Raw genomic sequence first — 16,942 nt, forward strand, 5'->3', positions numbered from 1 at the left:
AATAATAATACGTAGATACTGCGGATGAGGAGAGAGAGGGAGAGAAAGGAAGGGATCTAGATCGTAGAATCTGTCCCTTTCCTAAAGAAGAGCCGACAGAAAGGAGTCTTTCACCTTCCCCAATTCATTCAGGTCCTCTCGATACGCAAGTCTCCAATTAGATCAGATCAGATCAAATCAGGAAGTCAAACGAGGAGACGATGACTGGAGGGGGCGGAGATTCGTCGGAGTCGTCCGGAGGAGGCTCGTTGGGGTCGTCGTGGTCGTCGGCCTCGTCGGAGAAGGAGAGGAAGAAGGAGAAGGCTAGCGTTAGCCGCACGTCGCTAATTCTCTGGCACGCACACCAGAACGATGTCGCCGCCGTCCGGAAGCTCCTGGAAGAGGACGCCGACCTCGTCACGGCGTACGACTACGACAGCCGGACGCCGCTCCACGTGGCGGCCCTCCACGGCTGGGTCGACGTGGCTAGGTGCCTCCTTGAGTACGGCGCCGACGTCAACGCGCAGGACCGGTGGAAGAACACGGTGTGTTTGTTGTCTTCTCACCTCGAACCCCTTGGATTTCCTTGACTGTGTTAATTTTGTTCGATTTTGTTGTTATTGATAGCCGCTTGCGGATGCAGAGGGAGCGAAGAAGTTTACGATGGTCGAGCTGTTGAAATCATGCGGTGGTTTGTCCTTTGTATGAATCACTAACGTTGTTTGTCCTCTTCATTTTTTGAATCCATATTGCAGGGTGGACACTCTTGTTTCTCAGTATTAGATTGTAAATTTAGTTTTGATATCGTGAAATTAACAAGTCTGATTTCAAGAATTTTTTAATTAAATTCTACAGTCAAATTTATGCAGTTCAAATGCCTTCATTTACTCTAAGTTATGATAGAAATGTTAGGAACGAAAGTATTTTTATTAATTGTTTGATTGTTTGGTTTGGTAATACTTGTTAGATAAGTAGTTATCCCACAATTAGATAGCAGAAAATACGGAAGAAATAGTGCTTGATGAGCTTCAATTGACGACTCTAAAAAACTAGCTCTGGTACCATGTTAGGTGGCCAGTTGCCCAGAAACATAGACTATATAACAGGCTAACGATGTATATGATATACTATGCTAAGTTTGTTTATTCAATTGAAATATATAATTTAGTGTGTAATATATAATTTGTAATTCCTATTATTTTCTGAATCTTAAGCTTATGGAAGGATCATGACTTTGTATTTATTGCAGGGGCAAAATGGCAGTCATTTTGAGCCAAAGCCAATTCCACCTCCACTTCCTAACAAGTGTGACTGGGAAATTGACCCTTCTGAGTTGGATTTCTCCAACTCAACAATAATTGGAAAGGTTCCACACTTTCATCCTCTCATTATGTTTGTATCTGCTTAATGATTTGGAATTCATCACCTTTGGGAATCCATAAATTCTTTTCCTGTCAGAATGTTTATAGACTAAGTGGATAAAGTGAGAACAAATAGTTTTTGAAGTAATTGAAGGCTCCAATTCATGCATTCCAGATATACTGTTGTTAACTTGTGATAACATCCTTTTTTTCTTTAACGAGGGGCCAGGTAATTAATTAGAATGTTTCAAACAAAAAATGGCTTGTGATAAGAAGTTTGTGCTGTTTTAGCTGTTATGTGCTTGCCTTTCGTTGATCCTTATTCATTTGTTGATGTTAGCTCATTATTGTAGGGTTCCTTTGGTGAAATTTTGAAAGCTTATTGGCGTGGAACACCTGTGGCAGTGAAACGCATTCTTCAATCTCTTTCTAATGATAGACTGGTGACGTAAGTTATCTTATATATCAGTTATACTTAAGTGCATTTTTTTTAAAAAAAAAAATTCTTTTTGGCCTATTATTTAACATAAAATGGAGAGTGATTCTTTTTCAGTTTAAGATTTTTATATTCTGAACCATACATTATATTACTCTCAATCAGGCATCAGTTATTCTTATCCTTTGGTAGCTTTTTAATCATCTATTTTGTTATAAGTGCATATGAAAGAATATTCATGTAAATGCTCAGTACTCCTAATAAAACAGAACATCTCACTGGGTCCTTGTTATCATGTTACAGCCAAGATTTTAGGCATGAAGTCAATTTGCTAGTGAAGCTGCGCCATCCTAATATTGTCCAGTTCCTGGGAGCAGTCACTGAAAGGAAGCCTCTGATGCTAATCACAGAGTATCTGCGAGGGGTATGGATTTTCTGTCCAAACCAACTGTGTTGTGAAATAAGAGCATCCTTGTAGTTCGGAAATGATGATTCACATGTGATATTTCAGGGTGATCTTCACCAATATTTGAAGGAAAAGGGCTCCCTCAGTCCATCAATAGCTATTAATTTTGCACTAGACATTGCAAGGTAATCAGGATGAGGAGGTCCTTTTAGGTCAGATCTATGTGCTACTACATGCTCATAGTTGTACTTTGGTTGGAAGCATTAATTTTGAAATTTTGATCTCTTTTAACAAGGGTATAGCTATCTTTTGTTCTGTGATACATCATTTTATTTACAAAAAATCAAGATTTGACTTTACCTTGACTCTCAGTAACCACTCTTCCTGAATGTCAGTCTTTGATCACCTTTTGAGTTCAATATTTTGAAAAATCGTTTCATCACAACAAGTTGTGAACTATGAATTATGAAAGAGCATAAGGGATCTTTCTCAGTAACTTTATTTATGTGTTAGTTTGGTTTGCACTGAAGTCTGTAATTAGTATGAAATGCATTTGTGATGTTTAGGTCTGTTTTGTCCAGAACAGTTGATAAAAGAAAGTGGACTTACATGCTAAAGTACACCAAAAGGAATGTCCAAAAACAGTTTTTAATTTATTTGTCCTTTCCACTCTTTACTTATGGAGTGGAAACAAAACCATCTATTCAGAGTAGACCAACTTGAACTTTGAAACTATTCTAACCCATGCTTAGGGCTTAAGCACTCATTTTGTAATTAACTGGAGTAGTGCTAAATAATTGTTCACTTATCTGCTTGATTTGTCAGCTTACTTGTGTAGATACTACCATTTGAAATTATGATTCCTTAAGTAAATTTTTTTTTTCTTTTCTGAAACTTGAGTTGACAGGGGAATGGCCTATCTTCATAATGAACCAAATGTTATAGTCCACCGAGACTTAAAGCCGAGGTAATTTAAATTGCTGTCCTTTGCCTGCTGCTGACTTGAGTAGTTTCAATGTTACTCAGTTAAGTTAACTTTCAGAAATGTCCTCCTGGTGAACTCCAATGCGGACCACTTAAAGGTTGGAGACTTTGGACTAAGTAAGCTCATAAGAGTACAGAATTCTACTGATGTCTATAAAATGACTGGAGAAACTGGAAGTTGTAAGTGTAAATTTATCCTATTTGAAAATGCTATGATCTATCAAGTTGGCTTCACTAATCACCATGGTTCTTTTGAAAATTGAAGACCGGTATATGGCTCCAGAAGTGTTCAAGCACAGGAAGTATGACAAGAAAGTTGATGTTTTCTCTTTTGCTATGATATTGTATGAGGTAGTATGATTGGCAACAGAAGTTTGATTAGATTGTAACAGTTCAAATCTGCTTTCTAACTCTCTATATTCCTTTGCTGTAGATGATTGAAGGAGACCCACCATTTTCAAACCATGAACCCTATGATGCTGCTAAATATGTAGCAGAAGGACATCGCCCAACATTTCGTGCGAAAGGGCATATACTGGAATTGAAGGAGTAAGTAGAAGTTTATCTATAGCATCTTTATAATATCTGTTCATTTCACATTTCCAGCAACCAAAGAGATTTTTCCTTTATATTTTTCTTAATCTTTTGGTGGACTGTGATTTTGCATAGTCTGTGTTCTAGAATAGCCTTTATGTCTAAAGATTTAGTTAGCCTTACTATGATCCCGTTGAACATGTTCCTCTGTTTGTATTGTAGTATGCTAATGTATTTGTAGTGCAACATATAAATTCTAAAGATGGTCTACTGACTTGCAGGCTGACAGAGAAATGCTGGGCTGCTGATATGAATGAGAGGCCTTCTTTCCTAGAGATTCTGAAGAAACTTGAAAAGATCAAGGAAAACCTGTCAGCAGATCATCACTGGCACATTTTTTCCCCATAGCACTGAAGCTTCTCATCTTGCAGATTTGTTGTTGTGTTGATCAAATGTGCCTTTTAATTGGTTGGGGTTCACAATAAAATTATTGAAAATCTCAGAAAGGCGTCATGTACATAAGTTGATTTTCCTTTAAGAAGTGGATTTCTTTCATTTTTCTTCCTTTTCTTGTTTTATTTTCCTCCATTTTTGGAAGCCAAAGGTTTATTTGCAGATCAGAGCATATATGAAGCCCCAACAGACCTCTTCAAGTCATTAGGTCTCATTTAGAACACTCCACTCGACTGTTTGTTTCCTAGCTGTATAAATATTAGTTTCATTAGTGCATCATTAACTGAAAAGGCATGAAAACTGATATAGAACATACTGCAACTGTGCCAAAGTTACAATATTTTCTTTTCTTTTTCTTTTTCTTTTTCATATAATAAAGTTTTAGACTTGCAATTGTCTTGACATAGTTGACAAGACTATATGATCTATCATTTTGACCTGTTATATTTTTGAGTATGTAGTCTCCTTGTGCTAATTTAAGTAATGCTAAAGGATTGTTTTGGCCTATACCTATAATCTCTTATGTTGTTTTTCTGGTCTAGATGTATTATTAATATCAGGTGGTTCTTGCTGTATGTATGTAGAGGGGTCGTAATGCTGTATCATTGATATCACATGGTTCTAGCTATGTTGCTATTACCTATCTGGAGGTCAACAACTCGGTTTGTTTTTAAGTTTCAATGATGCAGGGATAAGCCATGTTATCGAAAAAAAAAAAGAAATCTATGTTATGTTCTTTCATATTGTCTCAGTCTCGAGTTCCTCCATTAACCAACACAAAATCTACAGCAGACTTTGGTTCATCTAGGCTACTACCATAATATATAATGCACAAGGGAGATCTCATAAACCACTTCCCAAATTTCAGAGGACTTCTGCAAGTTAGTTCCTTTTTCACTGAACTATGGAACTGCATGGCAGTATGCCAGTAATGATGCATATGCTGAGGAGTTTATTTAAATCAAATCTTATTCTGGAGTTGCTGAGCCAATAGATAAATTTGCAGCAAAGAAGATGCCAAAGAACCAGACATTGTCATAGATGGCCATTAATGCTTCTAACTTATTGTAAGGATTCCAATCTTGTGAAGAAAACCTGGTACAGTAATAGAATGACTATTGAGAACTACCAGAATATATAATATGTTCATATACAACGAATGACACACCAGTATGACAATAATAGAAGCATACGAAGAAGGGGTTGAATTGAATCCAAACTTACTCTGGAGCTACTATTTTTCTCTAACTTGCATGAAACCAATTGAAACAATTCCCTACGTTCCCGAGTTTCAGCTGGGAGAGCTGCTGTTATAGTATACTAGTTGTGGGCTGGAGTGATTCCAACATTGATGGATCGACCCAAGCCTTACTATTCCTTCTCCATTGGGAAAGAAGCCAATAGATGATTGATGCAGAGAAGATGCCAAAAAACCAGGCATTGTCATAGATGGCCAAGAATGCCTCAGAAGTTGATGCAATGATTCCAGTCTTATGAAGCAAACCCGGTACAGTGGGCGCCACACAGATGATCAACGTCGAAAATGCAGCAATATTGTATCCTCCCACATAGTAGTATGGCCCCTGAGTACTATCAGAGTAGAGAGCATTCACATCGAGCACCATTCGACGAATGATGTAATAGTCGGTCAGCATTATCCCCATGATTGGGCTTAAGATTATCGAAGACCCAACTAGCCAAGTGTAGATGAAGTTCTCACTGGACTGGATGATCTTCCAAGGCTGGAAAGCCATGCTGAAAAGCCCTGTTAAAGCTGCTGCTCCTAAGAAGCTGAATGTGGAGGGACTGAAGCTGACAAGAGCATTAGCTGGGGCAACAAAATTAGCAGGAATATTGGTAGTGATGGTGGCAAGACTAATCCCCAGGATGGCAATCACAACAGTTAAGGTGGAGCCACCAATCTCATCAAAAAGCTCAACTGGATTGGATATCACTCGACCATAAATCACAGCAGTGGAGGAGGTGATCGCCAATCCAGAAAATGTGAAGAGACCCATGAAAATAGGCATACCAAGCTGACCGACAATCTGATCAAACTGACTACTGGCGAATCTTGTGAAATCAGATATGTTTAAACCGAGACCAGACCAGGTAGTAATGCTGGCGGTTAAGGAAGAGAGGAAGACAGGCCAGAATTGGTTTGGATTTAGACGCGAGGGAGTGGACAACATCTCTCCAAAGCCACCAGCCTTACAGTAAGCCCAGAAGAAAAGGCATGCGACCATGAGAATGAGAAGTGGCGCAGAGTACTTCTCAAGACTCTTTATCCTGTCCATGCCTTTCCAGAGTATACCCAATTGCACAAGCAAGAAGAGCAAGAAGCAGCAGAATTCAAGAACTGAGATTCCAAGCCATGACAGGGGCTGTGCGTACCAGCTCAGCTTGAGGGAGGAGGGGAGGAGGAGGAGGAAGATAGCCTGGCCGCCGATCCAAGTCTCAATGCCGCACCAGCCACAGGCGACTAAGGCACGGAATAGCGCAGGAACATATGCTCCTTGGATCCCAAATGCTGAACGTAAGAGGATAGGAAAGGAAATGCCATAGCGAGCGCCAGGATGGCCATTGAGTATCAGGGGAATCAGAATTATGGTGTTGCCGCAGACGATGGTGGCAATGCCTTGCCACCAAGACATACCAAGGTCTATCAGACTACCAGCCATGTAGTAGGATGGCACACACACCACCATTCCAACCCACAGGCCTGCGATGTCGTACCAAAATAACGTGCGAAAGGCTGCAGGGACCGACCTGAGATCATTGCCGATGAGCCTGGAATCTGTTTTAAGAGAGAATCCATTTTCCTCTCTTCTGTTTGAATCTGCCATGGCAAAATATAAGGAGGGATGAATGTATTGCACTGACTTCTGAAAGAATTCAGACTTCAGCACATTGCTCTGTTCTTCTGCAGGTCATCTTCTGGCTCTATTGAGACAAAAGAAAGAGAGATGAATGATAAAAAAGACACAAGACATCAACTAGAAAAACTAATCAGAGGTAAGCCATTGCTTCTACAAACATAGAAGCCCCCAAAAGGGCCTCATTACTACTCTACTAGTTCTTGTAGTCTTATTTTACCAGGCTATGATAAATAATCAGAAAGTCCATCAGGTCTGGTTTGATTCACATCGAAAACATATCTGCTCTCCCAGGAAGACAGACAAATAGAATGAGAAAAAGGTTGTATGTGTGAATCATATACACAATTTAGCTGTTACAAAGAAGTCATCTCCTTGGATCTCTGAGTACAAATACATGGCAAAGATTGTAATGAATCCAACAAAGCAAGCATTCACCATGAATCTTATAGCAGAGTGTACTTTCTAGGATCATCTGACAAGGTTCTCCTCCACAAAAGGAAAGATATACGTGACTACATCTTTTCATTTGAGCTAACATAAGTTTGACAGTTCACATTCATATAATAAAGTCTCAGGTTCCAAAGTTGCCAGTTTGACAGATGTTGGTGATAATAGGAACAATGGAAATAATCTATTCAGCTTTCAGCTTTTCTATTGACAGGTTATCAAAGAAGAGGCTAAAACAATCAGTAGAGAAAGAGGGAGAGCTATCTGATCTATTTTGAAAGTTAAAATACAACAGCAATTATGTAAAAAAATTCTAAATTAAAGAGGCACTAGCTTATTGCATCAGATAAGACATGGATACAAGTATCCATACAATTCCTTTCCTCAAAGAGCTGCTTTAATATCTAGATTCAGTTATTTGCTGCAAAAAGATAGCACTCCGTTATAAACAATTAACAAAGGGCAATCTTGAGAAGAAGAAGAAGAAGAAGAAGAAGAAGAAGAAGAAGAAGAAGAAGAAGAAGAAGAAGGAGAGAAGCATCTCAAATCTTTCACCAGAGTAGAGAATGATGGTGGTCTTACCAGAGTAGAGGATTGATCTCGACGGCTCAAGCGGAGGAAATAGTCAACCCTCTTCTCCCACTTCACAGCAAAATTGTTGGGTTTTAAAGAGCAGCCTTGTGTTGTTGGCTATGAATCATAATATGATATTTTCTCGAGCTAGTTTTAAAAAGTAAGCTTTTCTATGCAGTATGACAGGGTGCTCTCAAAAATCTTTTGCAGGATGGATCAAAACCATCACAACCACGAACAAGATATAGAATCAATTCTAAAAGCAATCTCCAGTCTCCATAAAACCTAACGAGAGGTCGGCAAATTTTGTCGCAATTCCGAAGGCAAATAATCACGCAATAGGCGTCTCAATCAGCATCTATTACATTGGAGACGATCTTTTCGCCATTAGATCAAAATATACTTGGTTTTAAGCAATAGGATCGAACGGACGGTATCAAAAGCTTTGAATAAAAACAAATCACCAGAGCTCATGCAAGAAGAAGAAGAAGATCTGAGGATTGGGGAAGGGATCCCAATAATTGGGTTATGCAATAAATTCCCAATAAAAAAAATGTATAGATATTATTTAAGATGGGAGACAGATTTATTTATTTATTTATTTAATTTATTGTGAGTAGATAGAACCAATGCTCATGTCGGTTGCTTTCCATGTACAAGTCTCCATGCTTAAGTCTGTTCATTGAAATGGAGTAGAACAATTTGATATCAAGCATCTGTTTGCATGCATACATTTCAAGGTTAAACTACAGTATCTGCACCCCAAAAAAAGAAGACAATAACAACGAATATATATATTTATTTTTCCTCCATTTTGTAAGAATCTGAAGAACACCAACGACATTGACAGTGAAAGAAGCAGCAGCATTGATCTGCTCAAGTGAAGTGAAAATTTTTATTTGTACTGGTCTGGATTTCCTCCTATAAATAACATTTCTTTGACAACAGAATTTAGACATCAGGGGACACTTGAAACATTTTGCAAGATTCGTCAGATGTGGCTCTTTCCTAACTCTTCGTATTTGCTCTTATCTGCAACCAAGATCATGGAATTAGTAAATTTGTTGGATAAAAATGCATTAAAAAATCGAGAAAGAAATAAGCATTTGAAACTTCTAACAGAAGAGGTCATTCAAAGTTTGGCCTGGCTTTCCACAGATCATATGACATGCTAATTAAAGGTCAAGTCATTTACATGTAATTAGGTGTGTGGGACCTAAGGTAGTTATAGAAAAAAGATCGAAAAATAATTTTGCAGGCAGCAAAACTAGGATATCATATCTCCAAAAGAATGTGTGTGCTTTACTAAGATGAATTAATTGGCGCATGACTTCAAACCTAATAAAGTATCTGTAAGATCTCAAATTATGTCTCCTTTATGTAAAAGATAGATTCCTTCAATGTACTCCAAGATAATATCATTGTAATCAATCAAGCAAAACATCCGCAACTGGTGCCTTTTCGCAGAAAGTCAGAAATACATATATGCTGTAGGAACACTGTCAAACCTTACACTGAGCAGGTGATGCTGCAATAATAGTGTCTTCCCACAAATTTATTGGAGCAACTTCGGCTCATGCTGGTACTGCCACAGGTCTCTTGCTAGTTTTTATTCCTCTTATAGCTGCAAGATGGAAGGATCAAAGAACAGAAAGAAACAAATATACACGGTATGGAGCGCCTTAAGTTCAACAATAGTCCAACTTTGGATGTTGAAAATAAATGGCACAGAATTTCATACCTTCTGCATAATCTTTAGCTCCAAAGACTGCAGAACCAGCAACTAGAGCATTTGCTCCAGCTTCGATAACCTGCCAAGCATTAAAAGACCAAACAATAAATCTAAGTGGAAGCCAAACTTGGAGTGACATGAAGACATGTAAAAACTTGGAGGAGGACCATTCTGTTGGCGTTGAAACAGTAAGACGCTTCAAGAAGCATTGTTATGACTGTCTCGATACAATGGCTTTCCCATTTTCTTACTGATTTCTTATATTTCCTCTCTCATGTCCTTTGTTTAATCATGGCTCAATTTTCACATTAATTCCATAGGCACAGTAGTGTAAAGCTAAACAGATAGAAAACATATATAGTTATTCTACATAAAAAAATCACTGGTATTTATAGCATTCAACAATGCATATGTCAACAGTATTCACAAAAAAAAAAAAAAAGTTGAAAAGAAAGGTACCTTATATGCATTTGAAGGACCAACTCCGCCATCCACCTCGATCCATGGATTTACGCCCTGTACACCAAAAGAAAAACTATGATTGCACAACTATTTATAGTTAAAAGAGACAAGTTTTGAAGGACCGCAATACCTTCTCAGCACATAATCTTCTCAACTCTGAAATTTTCTTCACTTGACTCTCTATAAAGCTTTGCCCACCAAAACCAGGATTTACTGACATAATCAAGACCAAATCCACCACTGCCCATGAAAATATTAAAATATTTGCTTAGACTTACTGACTTGCCCGAACATTTGGCCAAAAATAAGGCCATAAACAATTTGTAACAAGAGATGCAGAATAAAGTTTCAAAATAAAAAGGTAAAGTAGTACACATTCAGAAATAGTATAACAGGAGCTTATGCAGGTATGCAAAAAGAGTCATTCTAACTTGCTGCAACCCTTGTTATTTTTTAGTTTTTAAATGGTCCAGCACTGAGTGTAAGGAGAGAAGAGCCAGTCAGATGATTGTGATCCTGTACATGAACTGGTTCAAATAAGAAACACATGATTTTCTTCACACTCAATATAAAACTGATTAAGTCTATCTTGATCCTATGCCAAATTAAATACTAACCAACATTTGCTAAAATTTTTTTAAAAAAAATCTTGCTATGAAAATTAGCAATGAAATCAAGTTGAGCACCACAAATGAAAGAAGTATGAAGTAAGTCTTAAATGATACACTCACATATGTATTCTTACCATCAAGCACATATTCTATGGCACTTAGTGGGGTTGCAGGATTTAAAACAACTCCAGCCTTTGCTCCAAGACTTTTAACCTAAAATAAGCAGGAAGACCACATTATTGACTCTTGAAAACAGTAAAAATACTTCTTTACGCTTATTAATGGGCATTTCTAATTAAATCCTTGTCTAGATAGAATAAAAGGACCAATTGAGGGCTATACAACAACAAACTGAGGAAAAACATAGCAAAAATGATCAATAACATGGTAAGAGAAGATCCGAACTAACCTCATAAATATTAACTTGAATAAAAAAAAACTGTATCTTAGGGATCTAATGATTCCATGCATATGTATATCATGTCACTAGAACTTCAACGAGTCATGTGAATGAAAAAGGAAAAAAATAATAATATTTTGCACCAATGGTTTAGCCATATGTCAGCTTCAAGAGCTATAAAGCATAGAAGTCCATCCATGACTTTTCCATCTTAATAAGATCAATACATAGATATTCCATTCAAAGCTTTTCAAACATGACTATGCTTCTTAAAGTTACCTGGTTGACTGTCCGATGTAGGTGAATAGTGGAAGATTGCTCACAATGAACACTAACAATGTCTGCACCTGCCTTGATAAAATCAGGAACTCGCTGCTCCGGTTCCACAATCATCTAAAACATATTTACAAGCTATAATGATGTGCCCAATAAATTCATAAAGATGGAAATACCACAGCCTAAACAGGTATGTAGATCAGATAATCAAGAAAAGATCTGTAAGTCAGCATTTTGGATGAAAAGAAGCTTAAAAAGTGAAAAGATTTACCAAATGGACATCCAATGGTAGATCAGTTACTGGACGCAAGGCATCAACTATAAGAGGACCAATTGTAATGTTTGGCACAAAACGCCCATCCATGACATCAACATGAATCCAGTCGCAACCAGCTACTTCAACTGCTTTTACCTAAATAAGTGAAAGTATGACAAAGTTAATTCTCCTTACTGGAACATGAATTTATGCCATACTTTCATACTTCATCAGAGCAGGTTATAAGTGAAACTGCACGGGCTAGTAAGAAAATGCAAAAGAACAAAGTAGTAACAAAACGGGCACTGAGTAGATCTTAGATAGATGGAACAACATGATCATCTTTTCTTCCTAAAGAAAGAGTTAGAATTTAAATACCTTTTAATATGTCATCACAATAAAAGTACTAAAAACAAGATGTAAGATAACTTGAAAATTAAGTCTCCATAAGTAATTCTCTTATTTCACTTAAAACAAGATAGGTGTCTCTCATAAAAATGGTGGTGTGAAATGGTAAAACAACTCAAAAGAACACAAAACATATATGTTATAGAATTGAAGCAATTTCACTAACTATATCAAAGTCTCAAACCAGACCTGCTCGCCAAGCTTAGCGAAGTTTGCAGAAAGAATAGAAGGAGACACTATGATGTCACTCTTCGAGAATTTATCAACACGTGCCGATGCCTTCACAGTAGTTTGGAACTTCCTCCTGAGAATCCAACAAGAATGTATTATCATGACAACATACTACTTTTGTCGAATTAATCCAAGGAAATTCCTTTTCCGTCTAGCTTAAGCCTCAACTACCCAATAAGATCAAACAACCGGGCCAAGGTACAAAAAAACAATTTTCCCCTTCTTATTTATCCAAAGTGAGCAATTGGGTATCTTCAGATCATGTAAAAAGCAACAAATTCAAGAGAAGCCCATAACCAATCTCATCCAAACGGCAATTCCCTCTATATGTTCGACGAAATTACCAACAGAGGAGAAGCGATACCTGGAAAGCGTGGGTGCGACGAGCGAGAGCTTGCGGAGACCGCTGCCGCCGCGAGGAACGGCGATCGCGGTTGAGCAGAGGGAGGACGAGGCGGAAGCGCTCGAAGCAGACATCATCTCGATTTCTAATTCTCGCGTTGCGTCTATGGATGCGGGGAGTTGAAGGAAGCGGTCTTAGTTTCTGATGACGGGAATTGGGCGTGGGTGACGCACACTTTGCGGATGAGACAAGTCACTCCTAGCCGCAATCCCCAACTGCTTATCTGTTATCCAATTCGTTTGGTGGAGAAATCTCAGGCGAAGACTACTACGTCCCGGTAAAGATTTCAAAACATAAATTACACTTTCATCCTCAACTATGGAAACTATTGTCTGAAACTAATCAATAAACCCAATTGTTAGTTTAGATTCTTAAGAGTATAATAGAAATACAATAGATAATTATTATTTTTAAATATATTACTTTGCACATTACTTTTTGCTTATATTATCTTAATAATTTATAAAATAAAAAATATATATATCTTTAATTGGGAGTAATATATATATATATATATCATAATAGAGGTATTGATGCCTTTTTATAATTAACTTGATGAAAGTTCAATTAAATTTTATCTATTTGATTATTTTTTATTATTTACATATATCTCTCGTTAGTTTAAGATTAATTTAAATTAAATTTAATAAAAGATAGAGATAAAGAATCATATTTAAGTTAAAGTCTATCTCAAAGAATCAAATTTAAATAGTTTAATATTAAATAATATATCATATAATTAAAGTATAATTATATCTAAGAGAAAAATCTTAACGGAAGAAAAAAAATCATGTAATCTAAAAATTAAACACACGTAATCAAATATTCTCATATAATATGTTTTTTTTAAGTAATGTAATTTTAAAACGGTATTGAAGTATTTGCCATAGTTTAAAGGGGAGAATTTACTCCATTTACCCTTCAAAGATTGATGCACGGCATAGATTGGGTGATAAAAGTGTAAATTAATCTTTTCCAAATCTTTCTTCCAAAGTATTATATATATATATATATACCAAAATGCAAAATATTTAAAGCCCACTATATTTTTGTAGTCATTGCATTCGAAGGGATTCCGAGAAGTGTGCTTCCTATCGCTTTGATATTAGCAAAGCACGATATCAAATATATAGGAATTTAAAAATTAAAAAAAATGATAAACATAGAGAGATTTGTTCTGATTTTCATCAAAAATCAAGAAAACCTAGAAGTCTACATAATCAGGAGGGTAAAAAAAATAATTTCACCTCTTTGTGATCATAATTGTTGAGAGCTGGTGGGTAAGAAAATTTCAGTAATTCAACTAGTAATTCAACTGTAAAACGCATGGGATAATATTTCATCCTTAGAAGATATGTCCAAATAAAATTCACTCAACCGTGAGAATAAGTACCACAAAAATAGGGCACTTCATCACAGTCCGAAGCAGCAAGTTTAGAAACTAGAATTTTATGAGGAGGAAAAGATAAGGAACATCAGAGATCTTTTCATCACAAATATATATCAGAAACCTTGTGCAGGGAAATTGCCAACTTGAAAATAGTCTATATGAGTAATTTTCAACCAACAGTACCATGGACATAGATGCATAGTTGACTTCGACTTTTCAGGTTTCATCGAAACCAATCTGCAATGGTGAAGCTAACTACTTATTAGTTTGCAAATTAAACGACAATCTCGGATTTCATCAGCCATTTGCACTATCTCATACCAAACTGTAATCTGCCGCATCAGCTCGAACTGCTGCTTCCTCTATCCCCACTGCAACAGTAAAAGTGTGGCAGCTTAACTCGACCACAACTCCTGCAAGGCAATTAAACAAGCCATTGGATCCAACATCAGAGCAAGAAAATCAACAGGGAAACTTATTTTTTCAAATTTAGAGACACCAACATGAAGAGTTAGATATACTACATCAAGGAGCTTATTAGGAATTATACTTGCTAATGATCTACAAGAGGCAAGACCTACATAGCACTTCCAGCCTGTCGTGAAGATAGTAGACACATGACTTGATTATTTCAAGTTTTAGACATAAACTGCTCATTCATACTAATAGTAATTGTTGTTACAGAACGTAACCAGCATCGCAAAGTTAAATCTTTACCAAAAAAAAAAAAAACTCTTTCAAAGGCACCTGGCTCTCTTAAAAGCACGCTGGGCGCTGTGCCATGGGTCAGCATCGGAGCGGCAAAGACATAAAGTTTGTAGGGAAAAGAATCCAAAATCTCTGACAAATTATAAGTAGATATAGAGAGGAGATAAAGGGAGATGATATTTATATTAGGGATATGCCTGGGATGAGAACATCATTAGTTAGAAGGAAACAGACTGCCTTAATTGGGAAGCAGATACATGAAATCCAAAGAGAGATAACCATCCTGATACATGAGCATCAAGACTACTTAAAAGCAATGGAGGATCCAACTATATTGCTTTGTGGACTATTATGTATTTTATCACTTCTGGCCTTCTTTCATCATAACTTTTCAGTGTTCATTTCAGCCATTGACACTTCCCAGTTGGCCACTACTCCTAGGAGGTCAATCAACACTAAAATGATTATAACATGAGTTTGAGTTTTTCTTTTTTTGTTAACTGCAGGTTTTTCAGATTCGTTCTATGGTACTGCCGAAACAAGATCTATGTATTATTCAGCTGACGATGAAACTGGAAATTTTTTTTTCCAAAATATTGATACAAATCCCAATTATGTTGGGATAAAAATCCCTTCCACCTGAAGAGTGATGACAAATTGAAACTTCAATGATCATCCGAAGACTATAGCAGCTCTCAAATCTGTAGACAACTTAAGAACACCCTAAGCTGAATCCCATAACTTTCAACAATAACCAACTAGAATTCACCTCATACTATAAGATGCAAATATTTATGTGTTCCCCCGCTCGAGTAGGCTCTTTATTAAAAAAAAAAAAAAGACTTAAACATGATAATGAGAAGATCGAGCTATAAACTCTTACCTGCAGCGGACAATCACTGGGACTGGTTTCAAAGCTTTCGGTCCATTTCTTAACCCTCTCTTGTGGCGAGAGACCTGTGAGTTAACAACTCTTAACAGTTCAGTAAACATTATAGAATCTCCACTGGAGGTGACTGTGAGAGATGCATAAATGCAGAAATAAGATTTCGTTTATAATGAATTAGCTACAGATTGCATAAAACATATGGAGATGAATCTAAATAATGTCAAAGAAGGTAAACCACAAGCAATTTAATCAGGAGACAAATTATTTACCATTTGGTTAGATTACTCGACGAGGCCAAACACTACAAGTAAACAAACAAACAAACACCTGGAGTCCATAAACTGTCGCTACTAACCAAAACCCTAATACACAAAAAGATTTGCAATAACCAAGAGCGGTAAGAGATTTAAAACTCCCAATGGGCGAGGGATTAGGATTTGACCTTCTTCTTGGGAACGGCCATGAGCTCCATGGAGGCGCCGAACGCGAAGCGCGGAAGGGATGGGACCTCCATGGGGGGAAGCGAGGAGGGAGTCTCGAGAGAAGAGGAGAAAGGGAGAAAAGCTCGTGGGAGACAAGCGAGCCGAGAGGGGAGTCGCCGGAACAAAGACGCTGCCGCCGCCATCTCTTTACTTTGCACCGTTCTCTCTCTTTCTCGGTCGCGACCAGGTTCGCAATGTTAAAAGGCCCTGAACTCGCTTTTATCTAGTAGGTGTCCTCGAGGTTTAAATTTATTATATTTGATTTTAATTATTTTAAATCACACATTTCACTCTCTTTTTCTCTAATTAATTCCTATAATTTCGAAGCGAATGAATAAAAGTTACTCCAATAATCGCACCTTTTTCTCTGCAGAGAGTATGTGATGGTAATTAGATGAAAGTTAGATGAATTAAATAGTAACCTACACCTCAGGTGGAAATTAGCATGTAGAACAAATATGCCCCCAAACACCTGAAAATTTACCTTGGAAAAGGAAACTGATAAAGAAAGTAAATAACACCATGGTGCATGAATTACAAAAGGTTGTCCATACTGCACAATTTTACTAATATACTGATTGATATTTTTTTTGTACAAATTTACTCTTCATACATCGTTGGACATTCGGATGTAAGGAGAAT

General features: G+C 37.1%; 4 protein-coding genes across 7 annotated transcripts; 1 reads left to right on the plus strand and 3 right to left on the minus strand.

Moving 5' to 3' along the window:
• Window positions 1-84: 84 nt before the first annotated feature.
• Window positions 85-4,380, plus strand: LOC140772886 (serine/threonine-protein kinase VIK-like). The gene is made up of 11 exons (XM_073115126.1): window positions 85-524; window positions 607-681; window positions 1,229-1,345; window positions 1,694-1,788; window positions 2,080-2,200; window positions 2,288-2,367; window positions 3,090-3,149; window positions 3,225-3,346; window positions 3,432-3,517; window positions 3,600-3,715; window positions 3,982-4,380. The coding sequence occupies exons 1-11, from the start codon at window positions 201-203 to the stop codon at window positions 4,106-4,108; spliced, it is 1,323 nt and encodes a 440-aa protein (XP_072971227.1). The 5' UTR covers window positions 85-200; the 3' UTR covers window positions 4,109-4,380.
• An 872-nt stretch (window positions 4,381-5,252) lies between these two features.
• On the minus strand, window positions 5,253-8,506 carry LOC140773100 (purine-uracil permease NCS1-like). 2 transcript variants are annotated; one of them, XM_073115476.1, is made up of 2 exons: window positions 8,062-8,506; window positions 5,253-7,900 (listed from the first exon to the last, which is right to left on the minus strand). In XM_073115476.1, the coding sequence occupies exon 2, from the start codon at window positions 6,997-6,999 to the stop codon at window positions 5,464-5,466; it is 1,536 nt and encodes a 511-aa protein (XP_072971577.1). In that variant the 5' UTR covers window positions 7,000-7,900; window positions 8,062-8,506; the 3' UTR covers window positions 5,253-5,463. The 2 variants fall into 2 exon arrangements, with proteins under 2 accessions (XP_072971577.1, XP_072971578.1); XM_073115477.1 differs by having other exon boundaries at window positions 5,253-7,096; window positions 8,062-8,505.
• A 317-nt stretch (window positions 8,507-8,823) lies between these two features.
• LOC140773101 (ribulose-phosphate 3-epimerase, chloroplastic) lies at window positions 8,824-13,010 on the minus strand. Of its 2 annotated transcripts, none has more exons than XM_073115479.1 (10): window positions 12,793-13,010; window positions 12,387-12,501; window positions 11,805-11,945; window positions 11,537-11,650; window positions 10,992-11,070; window positions 10,377-10,486; window positions 10,244-10,300; window positions 9,794-9,863; window positions 9,566-9,676; window positions 8,824-9,084 (listed from the first exon to the last, which is right to left on the minus strand). In XM_073115479.1, the coding sequence occupies exons 1-9, from the start codon at window positions 12,906-12,908 to the stop codon at window positions 9,627-9,629; spliced, it is 852 nt and encodes a 283-aa protein (XP_072971580.1). In that variant the 5' UTR covers window positions 12,909-13,010; the 3' UTR covers window positions 8,824-9,084; window positions 9,566-9,626. The 2 variants fall into 2 exon arrangements, with proteins under 2 accessions (XP_072971580.1, XP_072971579.1); XM_073115478.1 differs by having other exon boundaries at window positions 9,561-9,676.
• A 1,135-nt stretch (window positions 13,011-14,145) lies between these two features.
• On the minus strand, window positions 14,146-16,509 carry LOC140773922 (uncharacterized). Of its 2 annotated transcripts, XM_073116710.1 has the most exons (4): window positions 16,261-16,509; window positions 15,813-15,886; window positions 14,543-14,634; window positions 14,146-14,458 (listed from the first exon to the last, which is right to left on the minus strand). In XM_073116710.1, exons 1-3 carry the CDS (start codon window positions 16,441-16,443, stop codon window positions 14,562-14,564), a joined length of 330 nt encoding a protein of 109 aa, XP_072972811.1. In that variant the 5' UTR covers window positions 16,444-16,509; the 3' UTR covers window positions 14,146-14,458; window positions 14,543-14,561. The 2 variants fall into 2 exon arrangements, with proteins under 2 accessions (XP_072972811.1, XP_072972810.1); XM_073116709.1 differs by having other exon boundaries at window positions 14,146-14,634; window positions 16,261-16,505.
• Between the last annotated feature and the right edge of the window lie 433 nt (window positions 16,510-16,942).

Source organism: Typha angustifolia, chromosome 13, assembly GCF_048772165.1.
Source record: "Typha angustifolia cultivar Huaian chromosome 13, ASM4877216v1, whole genome shotgun sequence".
NCBI lineage: Eukaryota > Viridiplantae > Streptophyta > Magnoliopsida > Poales > Typhaceae > Typha > Typha angustifolia.

Coding starts and splice junctions, on each gene's coding strand:
- LOC140772886 (XM_073115126.1), top strand. CDS start 201: ATGACTGGAGGGGGCGGAGATTCGTCGGAGTCGTCCGGAGGAGGCTCG. Junction 525..606: donor AGGACCGGTGGAAGAACACG/GTGTGTTTGTTG, acceptor TGTTATTGATAG/CCGCTTGCGGATGCAGAGGG. Junction 2,201..2,287: donor TCACAGAGTATCTGCGAGGG/GTATGGATTTTC, acceptor GTGATATTTCAG/GGTGATCTTCACCAATATTT.
- LOC140773100 (XM_073115476.1), bottom strand. CDS start 6,999: ATGGCAGATTCAAACAGAAGAGAGGAAAATGGATTCTCTCTTAAAACA.
- LOC140773101 (XM_073115479.1), bottom strand. CDS start 12,908: ATGATGTCTGCTTCGAGCGCTTCCGCCTCGTCCTCCCTCTGCTCAACC. Junction 11,946..12,386: donor TCGCTAAGCTTGGCGAGCAG/GTCTGGTTTGAG, acceptor TCACTTATTTAG/GTAAAAGCAGTTGAAGTAGC. Junction 9,677..9,793: donor AGCTAAAGATTATGCAGAAG/GTATGAAATTCT, acceptor TCCATCTTGCAG/CTATAAGAGGAATAAAAACT.
- LOC140773922 (XM_073116710.1), bottom strand. CDS start 16,443: ATGGCGGCGGCAGCGTCTTTGTTCCGGCGACTCCCCTCTCGGCTCGCT. Junction 15,887..16,260: donor TGGCCGTTCCCAAGAAGAAG/GTCAAATCCTAA, acceptor GTTAACTCACAG/GTCTCTCGCCACAAGAGAGG. Junction 14,635..15,812: donor CCAGTGATTGTCCGCTGCAG/GTAAGAGTTTAT, acceptor ATTGCCTTGCAG/GAGTTGTGGTCGAGTTAAGC.